Source organism: Saccostrea cucullata, unplaced genomic scaffold (genome assembly GCF_032062105.1).
Source record: "Saccostrea cucullata isolate Sc308-1 unplaced genomic scaffold, CSIRO_AGI_Scuc_v1 ctg2025, whole genome shotgun sequence".
NCBI classification, from domain to species: Eukaryota; Metazoa; Mollusca; class Bivalvia; order Ostreida; family Ostreidae; genus Saccostrea; species Saccostrea cuccullata.
Window position 1 is genome coordinate 1 of NW_026937041.1, and position 20,171 is coordinate 20,171.

At 32.0% G+C, this 20,171-nt stretch overlaps 1 protein-coding gene across 1 annotated transcript; it reads left to right on the forward strand.

The window, feature by feature from the left end:
• Window positions 1-3,378: 3,378 nt before the first annotated feature.
• LOC134247096 (microfibril-associated glycoprotein 4-like) lies at window positions 3,379-10,377 on the forward strand. The gene is made up of 5 exons (XM_062729431.1): window positions 3,379-3,800; window positions 8,551-8,696; window positions 8,935-9,037; window positions 9,833-9,997; window positions 10,148-10,377. The coding sequence occupies exons 1-5, from the start codon at window positions 3,392-3,394 to the stop codon at window positions 10,375-10,377; spliced, it is 1,053 nt and encodes a 350-aa protein (XP_062585415.1). The 5' UTR covers window positions 3,379-3,391.
• The last annotated feature ends 9,794 nt before the right edge of the window (window positions 10,378-20,171 follow it).

Below are 20,171 nucleotides of genomic sequence, written 5' to 3' on the forward strand. Positions count from 1 at the left end.
CAAAGGGATTCACCGATGCTATGATTGTAAATATTTATTTGCTCATTTGAAGCATTCGTGACCTGCATAAACACTTGTCTAGGTCTATTTATAACCACACATTTTGCAACCGCAAGACCTGTCCGTTTACTAGCCTTTGGTTCTAATAGCACCGTGGCTTTGTTTTTAGTACGCGATAATCTAACAGGAATGTTTATCATAGAGTCTGGCGGAATGATCATTGATTTGGCAGTTCTTGCCAATCCTGCCTTAATATTGACAACATTGATATGAGCTAAAAATTCTTGCAAGTGCAAAGTTCTTGAGCCCCAATCTAAACATGCTTTTTGTTGTTTCATGAAATCAGTTCCCAGAATGACCGGATGGCACAATGCGTCAACAATATAAAAAATCTGTATAAATGCAACCAGAAAGAGACAAAATCCAGCTTTCCACTGCCGAATTGTCTCACTGAGTTACATTTATACCCCCGTGCGTGCCCTGCATGATTTAGTATTTCTTTTAAAATTGCAATAATTATTTCTAATCTGAATTTGAATTTGTAATTACTTTTATTCTGACCTTCAGTATTTTTATTTTTAATGCACTTTTAAAATAATTACCAATCTTTTGCATAATCTTGAAATATTATTTTCTGTCGATAATTTTTTCAAACACCTGAACTCTGATCACCCCCAATCTCCTTGGTTGCTTCTTCCTCCTGACCAAATACATCTTCCCATAGACATTAGTAAACAACCGCATTCTAATGAATGGTATATTCTGGGAATCGCTCAGGTTAAAAGTTCACCCTAGTGGTTCAGACGCATCTGTTATCTCTCTAATAAGCTGAATAGTGCGGATTCACATAAATACATTACAATCTTATTTTAGTGCAATTTTTGTTATGATATGTATTTCCAATCTTTCTTCTTAGAGGAAGAAAAACTTTTTTTCTCCATGTTTTAACTATAAATATATCAAGGTCGAACTGAATGTAGGTTATCTGGTTGTTCCTTTAATATATATAATGAAGAAGGTTCGGTTTAGCTTTATTGTGCCCTAAAAATTCAATGTTCTTAAAAGGTTATGAAATTGGCTTTAACAATTGTTGAGTAGTTGAATATGATAAATCATGAAAGAATATGGCATGAAGGAGGACCTTTCTGGAATTATGACGTCATTAAATTGGTGCATTTCTAGGTTTAATGTAGAAAAGCCTTAAAATGACTCATTTCTGTGCTAATTTTCCTTTAGAAAATAGTGTCTGCCAGCGTCGCCCACTTTATTTTTTGGATATATTATGTAAACTGCTTTGAAAAATCAAATATCTCAAAATCTTTCCGGGCGACGGTGGCAGAGTATGTTTTCTTGAAGAAAATACCACTGAAAATTGATGTCTCCTGCAACTTTTTACGAAAATATGGGAAAAATGTACAAGTTAATGACGTCACAATTAGCATTAAGGAGGTAATATGAGAAAAACGATTTGTATATTCTAACTGCAAATGAATTCCTATGATTAAGAAAGAATGAAATTTGATTTCTTATATCACTTTCATATTTTAGAAAAATATCGGGCTTAATTTGTATTGAAACTGTACCTTCTTCTTGGTGATATGTTATATTCCTCATTAACGTCAATTTCATGATTTAATTTGATAAGTGAATCATTTATCACAGCTTCCCATTGCACGAACATATCTTTTTTATGTTAAACAAAAAACTTGGATTATTTCTCTTAAGACAGTAATTTACAGGTTGTTTTCTTTAAAGTTGTTCTCAAATACACATACAAAACTGGAGTTGCTTCAGACATTGTTATATTAAGGACATTTTGACAGAAGATATTTCTTGCTCAAAAACATTTTCCACTTATTTTAATCTTTACACAATAGATATCTAGAAACATAATATGATTAAGAGTAACGCAAACTTCAAGTTTACTGCATATGTTCTTACACAATACATTTAAAAATAAAAAAATATCAATGAAAGGCTATTTTCACTTTCAATACATGAATAAGATCATGTATCAAATGATGCACCGTTCTATCTAAAAATTAGAAATAAGAAAAAAAATCTCTTCACATTGGTATTACTCTATCCGGACTGGTCAAAAACACAGGTAAGTTAAGGCAAATTCTGTGCAAACTAGCAAATATGGGCGCCAAAAAGTTGATTTATACAGATAAAAGTGAGATTCACATTCCTTTACATACTTAGTTCTTAAGACAAGTTACATGTATAGACCCAGTACACTGTAGCATCATATTAGGCCATTGTTCTTTACAACCCTAGGTTATAAAACGCATAAGCAAACACATTCGGCACAATAGCATACCCTGTTTAACTATGATTAAATAATGTTTAATTCAAAGAAAGAAACTTTCAAAATTAATAAAAGGTTAAGTGCTGCACAAATCGAAGGCACTTTGAATTCTTATTTGATAGGAACTCAAGAAAACTAGACAGAAAATGTTTATCCAGTTTCAGCCCAAAACTTTATAAATAGTCACTGAACAGAACTGTCGATATTTGTACAACCTTGCATATCAGTCATTCTAGGATATCTGTTTCTATCTAGAATCTGTAAAAATGAATAGAGTATGCCCTTGTGCCGAGGCTTTTTTGTTTATGTTCTTTATCACCTTGTGTAGAAGAGAGCATTAATTATACATCTACATTTAACTCACTCAGTTGCAGAATCATATTCAGATTTTGTTATGTACACAGAAAAAAACTCCGTGTGATACTACATGTAATATGTGATAAATTTTGACAGAGTGCGGTGTCAATGAATATGTGACTTAAGCTGTGCAGTAAATAGGAAAATGAAAATACATGTAGAATGTAATGTTGAAAAGGCATATTGTATATTATGTACAATACATAAGATATTTAAGGCCATTAAATGTTAAGGTCAAGATCACGTTAATGAAAATACTACACTACAGTTACATCCTTTCAGTGATTCTTTAAAGATTTAGCTTGGTTAAATAAGATGAATCAGGACTTAATTTTTAGTAAACTCAATTAAAAAACCTTATAATTCAGCCTTCCAATTTCAATAGGAACAGATTAATGTCTAGTTTAAATATTGCAGTTCTTTGCAATCTTAGGTGTGTATTATTATTGCTTACGTACAGCCTCTTAGACCTCATAATCGAGCTTGCACGGAACAAAAGCAGTCGACCTTAACCTATGTACTAGATCTTGAAGTTCATACATGTAGAATGACTAACCTTTAAGTAAAGATTCAGATGCTGTTATCATTGGAAGCAAGGTTTTTATTGATTGTATCAAGTAACATTAATTTCAAGAGACCACGCCTCCTCTGGAATATAAACTCACTACTCAACACAACCAGCATCTTTAAGACTGTGCTTCTGCAACGCACATTTTAATAACAATGAAGAAAGAAGAAATTATTTTTCTTTTATATCTTTTTATTTCTGCGTTATTTGGAAACGTTTATTCACTTGGAAATGATCAACAGGAAAAACAATTGCTTCGCAGTCCAACTTCTGGAAAAACATCCAGCATCTTACGGGATATCTTCAAAAAAGAATCTTCTTTGCGTTTTTCTATGGTGCAAAAAATTCAGAATTTGGTCACGAATGCTATTGATAACAATAATATAACTGAAATTTTAAGAGATAAGCTTGTTTCTTTAGAAAACAAAGTTAACTCTATTCAAAATATACAATCCGAGAACCAAAAACAGGATGAAACATTAAATGAATCATTAGATGATTTCCGTGAAGATCAGAATGCCACAAGACTACAGTTACAGAATGTTCTTCCAGTACCCCAGTCAGGTAAGATTACATCAGAACTTGTTCCTTTTCTTTTTATTATGAACTTTTTCCATTCAGAATTCTAGTTCAAGTACATAGTTACAAATGTTAATAATGTCAAAAAAGCACTTTGTAATGTCCTCAATTTGTTATATAATGGGGACAGATTATTTAAATATTTTTATCAACTAATCGGTTTTAAAGATCGTTATAACTAATAACATAAAACGTGTGTTTAACATTATGAAAAAGCAGCTTAAAATCAAAATGATCCTTGAAAACCTTCTATACTCAAAAATTCACACATAAAAAACAACTGAAAAAAAACGTTTGAAAACAACGTACAAAAAATAAAAAGAAAAAAATTAAACTTGATCTTCTTAAAGTAGGTTTTGTGCTTTAGTTCATAGAGTATAATCAGTTACAATAGTAAATGAGGGGACGATGAAAAGAATTGATACTTTCTCTCTTACATAGAATGACAATAAATAGATGGCCCAAAAAATTCCAGCATATTTATTTTAACTCTTTACTTCTTAATGAACCGTGTAAAAAGATTTAAACTTGTTTTATTTTAGAAAATACAAAATAGAAAGGAATTGACATTAAATATAGATTTCATAAAAGTGCATGAAAAATGCGTGATTGCAGGGAAATGGTATATGCATGATTTAAACGTTAGAAATAGGAAATGGCACAGTCCCTGAAACGTTCTACTTTCCCATTTTTCCGTTCGCTCACCGTTCGTTCAGCGTTCGTTCACCGTTTGTTCAGCGTGCGTTCATCGTTCGCTCTCCGTTCACAGTTTTGCGTTCACCGTTTACCGTGCGCTCGCGTTCATCGTTCACAAAACGTTTACCGTTCGCTCTTTGTTCCGTTTACTTTGCGTTCACCTTGATTCCACCGTTCACTTATCATTCAGTCTTTATTGTCATTCGGAACTCCGAAGTGAAAGGACTTATCTTTTTGATGGTAAGGATTTATACGTTTTTTATTTAAATAACTTAGATGTCGTGTTTGAAGAATAATTATTTCAATGCAAAAAGTATCTACGATATTTATATTTCTATTAATATAACTTAGCTGTTACTTTATCCATAAAATTTCCCTGGAAAATAATACATTATGAACCTACATGTAAGTAGAACGATGCTAAAATATTAAATTTAAATAAGGGCAATGTACAAATACTTCAAGTGCGGCATTTTGTTGTAATGTAAAAGACGACAAATCGTTAATGGATGGATAATATCCAAGTCTTTTACAAGACAAGAATACACATAAAAAAATTATATAACAAGTTTTTAAAAAAAAAATGCACGAAAACATGTTAGAACTACATATAGGTCTGAGAATTATGAATAGTACTGCAGATATTCAGTTAATTAAATATTTGTAGAGCGAATTAAATTGATAGTGTGATTTTGCATTTTAGAAAAGACCAACTGTTTAAAATGTAATAAAGTAAAATTTTTGTTCTACTTCACGTATATAAAGTGTATTATTAGAAATATATGTTTGCCATTCAGTATGATTAAGAGCCCCCCCCCCCCTCCCCCCTGGCGCCTTTTCTCCCGAAATCAAATTCTTAGTTAGTATTTTCAGTATATATTAATTAATATTCAATGTGTATTGTAAATGTAACACAGAAAAATCATTCTTTAAACAAACATCAAATCAGTCATTATATACATACATGTGCCGACAGTGGTATTTTGATTTGGTAGGGATTATGTTTCAAAATCAATTTCAAACTTAATCCTTCCAAACTTTTCCGTAGAAAAGCGAAAATCAAATATAAAATGATGTAAACAAATGTTAAAACTTCTTGGAAATACCAAGTGACTCTTTGACTTCGACATGTTCGGTGAAGCGAGATTTAAACACCTCCATTGTGTCGAATTATTTTGATTGACCGGACAAGCACGTCCACTTCGAGTGAATCGTTGGAAACTTGACGAAGGAAAAAAAAAGCCGATGCTTACTGTCAAATGGATTTGTTAATCTTAAAAAAAATTGATTACTTTGACTGCCTGGAATATTAGAAAAAAATGATATGAATTTTTATTCGATGCAACAGATATCTGAGAATCGAGGGGGCTTACATCGCTCTCTCTCTCTCTCAAGTTTCTCTTGCTTTTACATTTGTCCTGTTAAATAAAAACTATGACAACATATTTATTATTTATTTAGTTCTGAAAATTTAACCTATTACAAATAATTTCAATGCCTCTTTCCATTATCTTGTCCGAGTATAATCACGGTCGGGAAATGTCTTCATATATATATTTACATGTAAAGCTAAGCTAAAAAAAATAATCAGAAAAAATAAAAATAACTAATAAACATATAATGTTATTGCATTAAAATTTTAAAATACGAGTGTATTTATGCAATACGTCAACAGACCTTTCTAGAAAAAAAATAGTTATTTTACACGGAATCGCCGTGGCATCGAAATATATATTACATAGTTTTTACAACTGTGGTACAATGTAATAAATTCATTCTATAAGTAGTAGTTCTCTTCTGAAGTCCACATTATTTTATCAGTTTAAAGAATAAGCAGAATTATTTTATTAGTGAATTAATTTTATCTTTTATACTACACGTGTTCGGTAACAATCACACATGTTTTACGGCAATAGAAATCGTGTTATTAAAATATTGATTTAAAAAATCATACGTATGTGCAGAAATTTTTTTTTAATTATTTATTCATTTATTTATTTATTGTTTATTGTTTATTCATATTTTAGCATCTAACATTAGAATATAACAGAATAGTTTAAAGGCAATCCGAATAAATCGTTCATCTTGCGTTCACCGTTCGTTCACCGTTCACCGTTTGCGCTTCGTTCGCGTTCTGCGTTCACTCACCGTTTTCCGTTCACACATCGTTCACCAAGTTGCGTTCAGCGTTCACTCACCGTTCAGGTGGGAAAGTAGAACGTTTCAGGGACTGTATATGCGTTAAAATGCGTGACGGCGGGAAAGATGGTTAATAAACGCTGTATGGGAGCTGTTCCTTGTACTTTTAAAATTTATTTTCTAATAAATAAGATAATTAATGAGATATACTGTATAAAGGGAAATGTTCGCCCCTTTCGCCCTCTTCCTGTTTGGGCGAATTCAAAACGGTGCGAATTCAAATTACACAGCATAATTTCTTAAACAAAACTATGACTGGGCGTATTTAAAACGGGGCAAAATTGTTAGCAAGTGCAAAAGGGCGAAAATAACACGGGGCGAAAATAACTCTGTATACAGTACATGTATCGCCTTAGTTTGCCTTCGGCAATAGCATGTCTCCGTCGCTTTAATTTTAAATTTTTCCAGAACAAAAAACATTTTGATACTTCAAAAAAGTCTGCGAATTAACGGTTTGAATTGCAGAAAATTTAGCCTGTTAAATAAATTTAATATTAGATAAATAACAACGTCCCTCGGGATAGGATATCAACAAGCTCTATTTAGACCTACCTTTGTGTTTATATCGCAGCATATGTACACGTTAACTAACATTGATTTGCTTACGTTTAAGGCAGATATTTTTTAAATATAAAGAATAATTTAAAGTTATATATTTAATTGTTATAAAATCCATTAAAAATCCAAGGCGTTCAAGTCTATAGAACCCTGTCACCGCGCGTTAGAATACGTAGTAGGAACTATATGCATTTTCAATTCTCTAGGATCACAAAGATATACAATATTTTGACTAATAAAAAAAAACTCTAACAAGAAAGAGTGAGCATGCTTACCGATTCGAAATGAAATTAATATTATCAATAAAATTGATTTTAAAAAAAACGAATAGTTTTATTGTAAAATTCTTTAATTGAGTAAATGTTTCTGTTTGTGAATTTTCCGACAGTTCACGGTCATTTAAGAAAACATGAATATATCCCAACCAATTACTCACCTCCTATATACTATGACAATCCCCTAACGTTTAAAAACTATTGAACACGTAGTATTTATTTCCTAATATGTAGCTTGTCACATGAGCTTAAATTGGTTACAGATTCCGTGCACCCGACATGAGCCGGGGATCAATAAAATATGATGTCACAATGCATACACTGTAGTTTTTCTATGATAAAAAGCTAATAACATGACGCCAAGATGCATTGTAGGAAACAGTTGATTAGCCTAGACTCTGATGTTTACAAAGAATGTTTATGGGTACATAGGAAATAAATTCGTTATCCAGGTTCAATCAAGGGTGTACGTACACCCTAGCTGCAGAACTATAGCGTTATGGTATTCTAAATTTGTCTTTGACCATAACTCTTTGACCATGTTATGGTCAAAGACAAATATATAAAACCATAACGCTACAGTTCTGTAGCTACCTACACCCTTAAATGAACATGGATAAGTAATATGTTATCTATCTTTCATGTGTAACACTTCAAACATCGATGTCATTTCAAACATTGGAGCTTACAGAAACAGCCAAGCGTTTGGTTGAAACTATAGACATGAGTATTTTTGTGTTGCTTTTAAATTTTCTACAAACTGAAAGACCTTTTTTTAAATCTTATTTATCTATTCGCCATCATTGCATTGGAATCCTAGTTGTAAATTAAAGGAATACTTGGAAGGTTTCACACAAAATTTGCTTGACGTATGTATAGATCTGATTCCGCTGTTCTTACACATTAGTCTTTTGAGCTCGCTTCGCGAGCAGTAGTGCTGCTCGTTAGGCTCGCTATAATAAATGTATATTTGTTTTTCAATTAAACATAATATACGTATTTTATAGATATCCATTGTTTTCTCCCTCTTGATTGCTTTGACATCTATAATTGTGGAGAGAGGGAAAACGGTGTTTACAACATATATCCCTTCAAAACCCGTGTTTCCACTAAAGTTCTGTGTGATATGGATACAGACGGAGGAGGATGGACGGTAGTGTATTTTACTGTATCTTAAAATGGAATTAAAAGTCACTTTTTATTTTCCTTCTCTGAGCTGAAAAATAATTTCATCGTGTTGGAATTTGCTAAGCATTATCATTACCATTACATGTATGTCTTTCTTTTAATTCGGGTAATGCTAAATTTTGGGATTCAAATTGAATTGTACACATGTATAGAAACCTACAGAACTATATGTATATTGTGTTAATTTTAAATTGATGCTTCAGGTTATTCAGCGCAGGAATCGAGAAATGCCCCGGGTAAATTTCAACACTACCTGGAATGAATATAGGCAAGGTTTTGGGGATGTTCCAGGGAATTATTGGCTTGGTAAGCCTTGTATACCAGAATCTAAACTTAAGCTTTTGTACAATATATGTATATGTACCATGGAGCCTCTTTTATCCGTACGCTTTGGTTCCCCATCAGAATCACCTGGATAGGTGAAGCTTCCATATACCTGAATTACCTAAATTAAGTAATGATAACTTTCTGGTTTGTCGATAAACACCGACTTTATATCTTGACCAATCAGGATAAGCTATCACATTTTGTTGCAATAGCTATGACGAGATAACTTTTAGTCACGATACAAGATCAATTATCTCTTTTTGTCGAGATAGCTTTCGCAAAAACACGATACTTTATGTTGACTGTACAAGACTGTACAAGATAACATTCGGTGTTTGACGACAGACATAAAAGTTTTCATCACTTGTAGTGATAGATATCTTGACTTGGACTTAAAAATTAAAATACAAAAAAAATAAATAGACTAAGAAACTTACACTTCAAGTGGTGACAAGGGGCAGCTGGTAACAAGTAAGTAAAATTTCCTGCACTGACAGGGATGGGCCCATGCCTCAGTAATAGCAGAAAAACCGGTTAATCAAGGGTGTACAAATTTACTGGCCAATGAGATTTTGTGAGTAAAATTCATGAATGGAGACTACTACATAATATTGTAAAGTAAATTATGGTTCAGTAAGTTATTCAATAAAGATTAAAAATTATTTTAAATAAATATGACTCTGCCTCAAATAGTATGACACAAGATTATCAATTGAGGATGTTACAATGTAATAATTACGCCAAGAAAACAATAAAATAAATTTGAAACTTCAGGAAACGATGCCATTCATAAGCTGACAACAGAGTACAACAACTCGCTGTACATCAGATTTGAGTCTACAAAGAAGAATTCGTATAAAGTACAATATTCTTTGTTTTCCATCTCCAATGAAACTGATGGTTACAGACTTTCTCTGGGGCAGAAATCAGGAAACATTGGTAAATGGAGATTACATATATTTATTTATTTTCACTAATCGTAATAAATTCTTTATTAATTAGTTTTATCTATTAGTATTATTTGTTTTTCATTCCTATTAAAAAAAAATTGAAACAAGGATAAATATATTCGTTTTTTATTATTTCTAGTTGATCAATTCAGAGTACACTTCGTGGTGAACTATCCCTTTTCCACGTTCGACAATGACAGATACACTTGCGCAGCTCGGTCTGGTTCTGGATGGTGGTACAATCACTGTACTCTTGTGAACCTCAATGCTCCTTTTGCTGGAGGACATAGCAATTATGTATGGAGTGGGATTATTTCACAAGGCAGTGATCTTTCCTTTTCGGAGATGTTGATTAAAAGAAAGCATTAAATAAAATTTTCTTCGATCTCGAAAACAAATTTAAGAATATATTATACTTTATATATTTCATCTTTTCTAAAAAAATATAAAAAATGTTTCAACCAAACCAATAGACACCGATTATAATTATAGTAAACTTAAGAATAAATATTTACGCAGATGTTTTAAACAAAGCCGTGATGTCAGCATGCAATCAATTAATAAAATGAATTTAAAAATGCACATGAAAAGATTTACCACTGTTCTATAGATTTTAAAATCGTTTAAATATTTGTTGGGTAAATTTATACAAGCAATTGTATAAAATCTGTACAAAGATATCCCGTGGGACGAAACATTGGTATACATTAATCTTATTCAATCTGTATTCACTATTATTAATAGATTAAATAGCAAACTGCCATTACCATTTTTTACCTGTAAACAATTTGCAATTATTGGTATATTATATGATGTTTTTGTGTTTATTGATTAATAAATTTAGTACAAAATCACTTTCGTTAGACTCGACGTTTATACGGTATACAAATACTGTAATCAGGGAAATTTTGCCCCTGTTTTATTTGCGCCCCTTTCGCCCTAGTGACGAGTGGACAAATTTAAACATGGGGCGAATTCAAAGAACACAGTATAAATTCTTGAACAGAACTGGGACTGGGCTCTTTTAAAACGGTGCAAAGTAAGCAAGTGTAAAAATTTAATTTCTATAAAATACTTGATTCTGATTTTATAAAAACAATTGTTTGACAACGGCATCAATGGAATCTAGAGTTCGCTTGCACTAAGCACCGGTGTAAAGACGAATAATGACCCCCATCAAATAATGACCGGGGGTCATTTTTCGACAGCGAAAAATGACCTCCGGTCAATATTCGACGTCGAAAAATGACTCCCGGTCATTATTCGACGTCGAAAAATGACCCTTTTGCCCGTAGCAAAAGTGTCACCACCCTAAGAATTTGCAGAACCTTCGTGAAGAAAAATGACCCCCGTAGAAAAATGACCCCCGTAGAAAAATGACTCTCTGTGGATTAAAGCTGAGGGGGCAAAAATAAAATTAGATAAAGAAGCATATTGGCCAAAATGCTCACCTGAGCTAATTGGAATAAATTGATGATATGTTGATCTCAAAACATAATTATAGCTTAGTTTAAGGTCAATGCGATGATTCAGAATCTAAAGGAATAAAAGATTTTTCGAGCCTAAAGGGTGAGGTAAACATTAGGTAAACATTGTTTTTCGATGTTGGAAATAATCGTGCTGACAGAAAAAATCAGCAGCATTATATATCATTATATCCTCCGCTTGAAAAGCGGAAGGGTATATAGTGATCATGATGTCCGTTCGTCCGTCTGTTACGCTTTGGGGTATCTATTTCTTATCTGCAACTCCTCTTATATATAAAAAAATGTGTCTGTGAAACAGCTATGCCCCTGTATGGCAACAAAGCGAAGATTAAACTTTTCTTAAATGCAATTTAAATATATTGGTACCCAATGTATGGTCTTCTCACAAGAAATACAATTTCAAAATAGGAAAGCCCTAGCACCACTTGCTCAAAAGCAATGGCTAAGTTTTGAAAGGTAGTCAGACTATAAGGTCAAACGGTCAAAATTGATGGTTTCTTAAGAAAGGTTTAATGTAACAAGGATTACGTATGTGAAGTATGAAAACCCTAGCCCTCACTGTTCAAAATTTATGGGCAAGGTTAAAGTTTTTTTCATAAGTACGGAAATCTCCAATGTCAAGGTAAAAAGGTCAAAGTTTTTAGTATCCAATGAAAGGTCATGCCTAAAAAATACATATGTGAAGTATGAGAGTACCAGTATCTACCGTTTAAAAGATATGGCCTAAGTAAAAATTTGGCATTTTTGTGTAAAATGGAACAAACTCCAAGGTAAAGGTCAAGAGGTCAAATGGTGGTACCCAAAGTAATAAGGTCTTGTCATAAGAAATACACATATTAAATGAAAAGTTATGGTCAAGGTTAAAGTTTTTGCGGACAAACACACCGACAGATAGACAGACAGACATACAGACGGACACGATAAAACTATATACCCCCTAATCTTCGATTACAGGGACATAAAAAGAAATGGTCTTCCATTAACTTTTCATATTATGATACAGTATAAAGAAAAAAAAATGTTTTTTTCTGATTTTTATATTAAATTCTTTGTAAAATATACTCAGAACTGAGTAAAAGGGTGGAGTAAAACAAGGTTTTGTCTACATGTAATGTTTTTGCATTAGAATTAAAATGTGTATTTTACACTAGCTCATAGCTTTACAGAGCATATTTTTAGGTGTTATACCCACCCACCTTACTTATTTAGGAGGAAGTCGATTATCAACAAAAGCAAGAACAAAAACTACCCTACCTTTTATTTTTCTATAAGGAGGGAATAAAAATAAGCTTAGAATAATCTACTATTCTAATTTTCAGCTGTTACTTTGCCACAATACTTTCAAGTATACCCCCAACAACATTTAAAGTATGCTTTAATCATAGCAAAGTAAATTATGATGTGATAGTACTTGAGTGAAGGCTTAACTTCATTTCAACATTTTATCTAGAGCCTTTTTCAGTATTATTGAAAGGTATAGAGTTTTATTTATATTTTTGCTTTTCAATTTTTTTTTTTTTTGATTTAACGTAAGTTTCTTTTTTTTGGGGGGGGGGAGGGGGAGATAAAAAATTCCTCCTCTTTCATTGTCAAATAGGATTTGCTAAACTTATACAAGCTAAAAGTTGAAATGAAGGAAAAATTAATTTTCCCTATTAAAGAGTATTTAAACCTGATTGTTGCATGGTCTGAATTCTAAAAACAAGTGGAATATTAATATCATTCTTTAAGCAAACATTATAAGGAGGAATATTAAAAAGAAATTTTATTTACTTGACAATTAAAGAATCACTTTTCAAATATTAGCATTGAAAGACTACGTAAATCTCTTAATTAATTCAAAGTACTTTTTGTATTTTTCTGGTTACAGAAAATGTAAAAATTAGTTTCGCTGTAAAAAAGCTATCAAAGACTGTATATATATATTGTGAAAAAGATATTAAAAACTTTATGTACCATCTTTGAATTTCTAGGTTTGCTCCTTTATCAGAGAAATGAAGATTAATTGATTGATTGTTAATTGTTTTAAACTGATTTGTCAATATTTCAGCAGAGAGAAATGAGGAACTTTATTACTCCTACGTGCTAAGAAGAACAAAGATCAAGTCTATTCGAACAAATACATGAATTACTCGAAGGAAGAACAATTATAATATACAGCATATTTTTCCCTTTCACCTATTATAAATTTTGTATCTCTTTAAAGGGGTTCGTTTTCAATGGGGTCAATTTTTTATAGGACTAACATATAAAATAATGACCCCTAGGACTCTTTTTCAACAAAAAATGATTTTTTTTTCTACGGGTGGGGGGTCATTTTTTGTCGTTGAAAAATGACCCCCGGTCATTATTCGACGGGAGTCATTATTCGTCCTTACACCGGAACTATTTTGGCGGTTTTTACTGGTATATTTACCCCTTTCAGATTACTTTTTGAAGGAATAATAAAATGGTTTTACTTTTAGATTAATAGATATTTTCCTGAATTTCGAATTTTTTCGTCCTTGTTATCACCCTTTGCTAAAACAAATCAAATCGTCTGCATGACAACAATACAGTTATGGGAAAGACAGAAAGAAAGAAATCAGCATATTTATGTTAAATGTTTATCTTTGAGACAACTGGTATGAACAATAGGACTGTGAAGAAATGTTTTTATGCTACCAAAGCTGGAAAATACCGTTAGTATGTGAATTCTTACGTAAATGATCGAGAAAAACAACACCGCGGCAATGAGGACAGACGTCTTTTAATCTTAAATAAACTCAGATTTTACAGTATTTTCAGGTTATGATACGTATTTATATGTTCGGTTTCAAATTGATATGGAAAGATGTGCATTTGAAATCCAAAATTTCTGTGACCTAGAAGTGTTAAGACATTTGAGTCCCTTTACATTTACGAACTTTGTGGGTAAAAATATACCTATTTGGATTGATATCATATAGCGAAATATAATAACACAACAGGTAAGTCTATTTTTAAAGAACTGTTAATTATTGTTAGAAAAATTGGTAACGACATGACAATATTTGAGATCGTTTTTTTTTCGTTTTACCTATACCATTTTCATTCAGCAAACGTTGTTCTGATATCATATGCAGTGTTTTTGATGCGTAAATTTTATAGTAAAGTCAAAGAAAGTTTCATTTTATTACGGGTAAGCATAATTAAATGATAAGAAATAAATTTATTTTTTTCTTTGGTCGACGTATTAAAGAAAAAATTGAACGGTAATCGTTTTCACCTACCCGCGTTAATGACGTTTTCCTTTCAAATTTGTTCTTTGATACATCGATCAAAGGAAAAAAATACTAAGTTCATTTCTTAAATCTTGGTGGGTGGCAAACCTTGACACAAGGTTTGCCATCCACTATTTATTGAAAATGGGTGAAATTAATGTTTATCTTTATTTCCTTAAAACGATTCATGAAAGAGGGCATACAGTGCTTCCCTGTGGTACATGTATTTGAAATTAAACATTAAAGCAAACAACAGAAGGAACCACTTTTGTTTTATCTAGCGATATTACAGAAACTTAATTTTAGTTAATGTACATATACTGCTGTAAATGGATATCCCAAATGAAATTAAAGGCAGAAAAAGTTAACCTTATGCAAGATTGTTGCAATTCAGAAACTTGAAAACAAGAAAAAAATCCAACATTTGAAAATAAAACTGCTATGTTCACTTGCAGAATAGAGAGAAACAATTTACACTAGAGAAATCACGTAGGCATAAAAATGAGGATTTTGTAACTTGTGTTTGTTTTGTTTTCCCTCCAGCAGACATTTGTTCATCTGAGTTTAACTGAAAACACCTAGTTTCATAGCACAACGTCTGACAAAGCTACAAATATTTTAAATCAAGAGTCTTTGGTTCGTTTTTCGATGGTACAGAAAATTTAGAACTTAGTAATGGATGCATTAGAAAGAAGAAACAGTAGCCAAGTCATGGGGACGAGACTAAGTAATGTTCTAAAGGAGGTGCATTCCTTGGAGGAGGCGGAAAATTGAATGAGAGAAAAAAACGTTAAAGTTAACAAAGAGTTAATGAATATTAAATCAACCCTAGGGGAAAGAGAACAAAAGGAAATGGTTCAAACTGTAGAAATGGACACTTTAAAGAATGAAACCCTTGCATTACAAAAGAAATATGATCATCTTCTGTTTGAAAACAATGTTTTAAATTTTCTTGAATACCATCATCTTCTAGAATATTTATGGAGCATGTGGGTCAACATTTTAACCATCAAATATACCTTATTTTTTAGACATGATATCTGAAGCTCTCAACTATCATTTAGCAAAGAAAAATTCAAGACATTCTAGTTTTAAAATTTGATCATATTTGTATTTCTTTATATGAAATTCTTCTAAAAAAGATCAAAATAGTCTAAAAATGCCACAAAACCCAGCCCCTTTAATTAACGAAAATAGAATATTGTTGCCTTCATTCCATTTTTATGTAGTTTGGCACTAAAATTGAGTAAGTGTATTTTCATATCGACAATAGCGCACAAACAAAACTTGCTTATAAAGAACTCGTACATAACGTGTGCGTAACGATGGTTATAGGGAATCTTTTACAAATAATATATGGGATATAAGGAATCTTGACTGTCGTGGTCCCAGCGACTGCCTTATAACTGAGTTTTACTGTACAAGAATGCACATGGCGTCATAGGTTGACAGACAACACATTTGTTCCAATTTTGTTTGTTATCAATAAATTAATTATTTTATCAATGCAAATTGATATTTAGTATGTGTGCTTTGAAAAGATAATCTTTATGTGAAAAAATCAGCATGTTACAGGTTGTGAATATCAATTTAGCGTTTTTATGCATAAAACTAGAAGTAGATTTTTTTTCTATGTAGCTTGTAACACTAGGTTTGATTGGTTACAGAGTCGTGTGTAAATTTCCAAGCTCCCGACTTGAGCTGGGGTAAATAAAACGTGACCTCACAATGCATTGTCTATCTACGCACAAGGAAATAATACAACCAAATACAAATGAGATGGGGAAAAGTAGGATAATTTATCTATTCTTCTAAATAATCACACTGATAAAAAAAAATGTTGTATTATAAGTATCACAATTTGTTAAAATTTCACACAAATTAAATAAATCATTTGATGATTAACTAGAACTTTTTTTCTTTCCAGCATATATATGTACAAAGTGAAATAACTCTTTCAAGCACCGTCTGTGAAAATGGCAAAACGATTTATTTCCCAAACTCCTTTAGAAATTTTAGAAAAACAGACCAATGTAATACCAAACAATACTATGAAAGGAAACCAAAATAGCACAATAATGCTCTGGGACTACCTAAAAGAAAAAGAACAGGCCTTGGATTTTGAAAACTATGACGCTCGTCAATTAAACGAAGTTGTACAAATCTTTAAAGTTCTACCTTTCTTAAAAACATTTGATATAATAAATGATATCCCAAATTTTAATTATGTAATTAACGTTTCAAAACAGACATGACCGGGTTAAAAAAAAAAGAAGGAAAGATAGATGAGGAACACTATCCCTGCATAGAAGAATGCGACATTAGAGAACTATATAATAGATATTTTTATAGGGGATTAGAAAATATGGCACAGATGAGGAAAAATAAATTTTGTGTTTCCACTGATCCGAACACTAGACTGAGATACGTAAAAAAGCCAAAGATAAACCAGTAAAACATAGAAAATCGAATGAAAAAGAAAATTTTGGAGGCTGTATGGTTGAGAACAAAGACTCCATTAGCATCCTTTCAGAAATATAAACCGTAACTTAATCCGGAAAATACCCATATGTGCCAGCGACTTCGAGAAATATTCCTAGATAGTGAACCGGTATGGTACACAAACCAACCTTGTGGAAAAGAGTCCCTTATTTTTTTTCATGTCCAAAATCAGCAAAGAGTGTGTCCTCTCCCGAATTTATACAAACCATTCAATCATGGTTACCGGACCTAGCATCCTTTTAGATTCGCAAATGATGTCCGCAACGGACCACAAATCGGGGTGTACCACCGAGTTGCTGAACATGAAAATTTGCAAATGAGTAGGGCAATTCAAAACACTGTCAACACCGAGCAACTATATTTACCTGCACCATCAATCATTCCTTTGTTACCCGCCCCACCCACTCTTCAAAGTCTTAATTTTGAAAAGAACTTCACTGCAGACTTTAATTTCAAAATGTTAATTAATGTTTGATTAATTAAAGATGTAGGTTAAATTAAATCTCGACTTGGTTATTTCAATTTTATACACAGCTCAAAGATCACATGTTCTGAGGAGTTCATAAATACCCGCGAGTACATGAATGGTACATATATATCTTGAAAATGTGATACACCCTTGTTTTGAAATGAGAAATAAATTTACTCCTTTTACATAGATAATAAATTCGTTATCCAAGTCCAATCAAGGGTGTACGGGGATTTACCCCAGTTTGTTTTTGCTATACAATCTTCGGCCTTAGGCCTCGGCCTTAGGGTGTATGAAATAAAACCCAGGGTAACTCCCTGTACACCTTTGATTACACCTGGATAACCAATAGTATCCTGGAGTACCGAATCTCTGTCACCATAAGTGGAAAACACCCCGCGTTTCTCGTCAAATTACATTTTGATTAGTTTATTGTTTGTCAAAACTGGGTCAACCGGAACTTTAGTGGATTTGGTATGTACACTAAGGCATTGGATGATTACTAGGTGAAATGAGAGTCAATGACGGTTTGTTATTTGATTTATATCTGGGGGACTACTTCTGTGGCAACCTCACAGACCACCTAAATTGATCAAGAATTTCATATCTGGGCAAATATTGTGTACAGCGCACAGCTGGACATTTTTTTTCGGACACGAAGGTCATTCAAGAACCTTTTCATGATACCAAGACTTTTGTCAATCCCGCTGTTTTGGAAATAATGGCATACTATATACACAAGTACCGATCCGGCAAACGTTCAATCCACAAATAAAAATTAACAAATGGTGCGTCAGCAATTTTGTATATATTTGTGTATAAGAAATAAATTGTAGTAAAGGACACACAGTAATTTCACACTCTTACAGCGAACACGACTATAATAAATTGACCCTTAAAGTAATTTTCGACTGCAATGACTTGTAAATAAATTGTAAACTTAAAGAATTTTATAAGTTACACTTTCCTTGGTAGTCCGTTTACTGTGTGTTTTACTGTAAAACAACGAACAGCAATAAAAAGTTAATGTAGACATATACACAATATAATTTTTACATTGTAACAGATGAAACATTTAGGACACAAAAAATAGACTTTATAATATTTAACGTGTTCTCACGAGAAAAAGTTCTATTTTTTGGTTATTCATATAAAAAAGGAACAAAAATTCGATTTATAATAAGCATTTCACTTATTAGCCATGAATAACAGATGCTGTAGGTATCATCTATAATTTCTACACTGAATTGTATATATTTTATTCTTGTCTAGTGTAGAAAACGGACATATTTCATACGATATTGTCAATAGTTCTTATTTCAAGGATATTTAAACCAAAACTAATATTATAGTAAGACTTTTGTGGAAAATATTTAATCATTGCGTTTGTGTGAAAAGCACTGTTTTAAAATCGGGTCTAATTTTCAAATTCTCATTATATATAACTTTTTATTTAAAAAAGGATGACTGCAAGGGAAATGAAAATTAAACAGAAAAAATGAAACGCTTCTGACCAATCAAACAAAGCTTCAGAGTAAGGCTGACCAGGTAGAGCAACACATGTATAACAAGAAATCAGATATTTGACGACCGAACAAACGTCAGTGTTTGTATTTATGTAAATCAAAACACACTCATTTCAAAGTACAAGGAAGATCATGTTTTTCTTCGTTATAAGCGTAATATCTTATTTGTATCATAATGCGACAAAATATGTCTAGATCTTTTCTACACAAAATCTTTTTTTTTTCTTTGATATGACAAAAGTACATAAATTATTTTTGTGATTTAAAGGAAACGTGGGGTCTAGAATAACTAATTGATATTTCATTCATTGAATGGTCATTAATGAATTTTACCTGATATCGCCATTTGTTTTTACTTAATTTTAAAGTAATAAGACACTAAAGTTATGAGTTCACTGGCTGCTGGAGGCTGCGAAGTTGAGAGATAAAGTTATCGCGCTTGCTAAATATTTCCCACAATCCTCACTTTTATGACGTCTTCGGGGACATTGGCTCTAACTGTAAATATTATCATGTCGGAATCACATCGTGAAAATGTTCAAATTAAGAGCTTGTGATATCATTTTGAATCTGAATTTATTAAAGGAAATATGATTTCACATTCTAATGCTTCTAGTGTTTCAGAATTCAGAAAAAAGGGAATTAATAATAAAAAGCCATAAACTGGCCGGGATTTAACTTTAATTAAAAACTTAGCTGCAAAGGTTGTTTATTTTATTTGTTTGCAATTCAAACTGTTTGAAGTTCATAAGTGTCCAAGAATTAAGGATGTTAATCTATCTCCTATAAATAAACAATTGCTTGAATTAGCTTATTTCTGATGTAAGGAATTTTATTTCTCTGCAGTCATAAACATATTGACTCTATACATCTGGCATTTCATCTGTCTACACTACGTCAGCAGCATACATGATAAGTTTTTCCCCATGCTGCTACA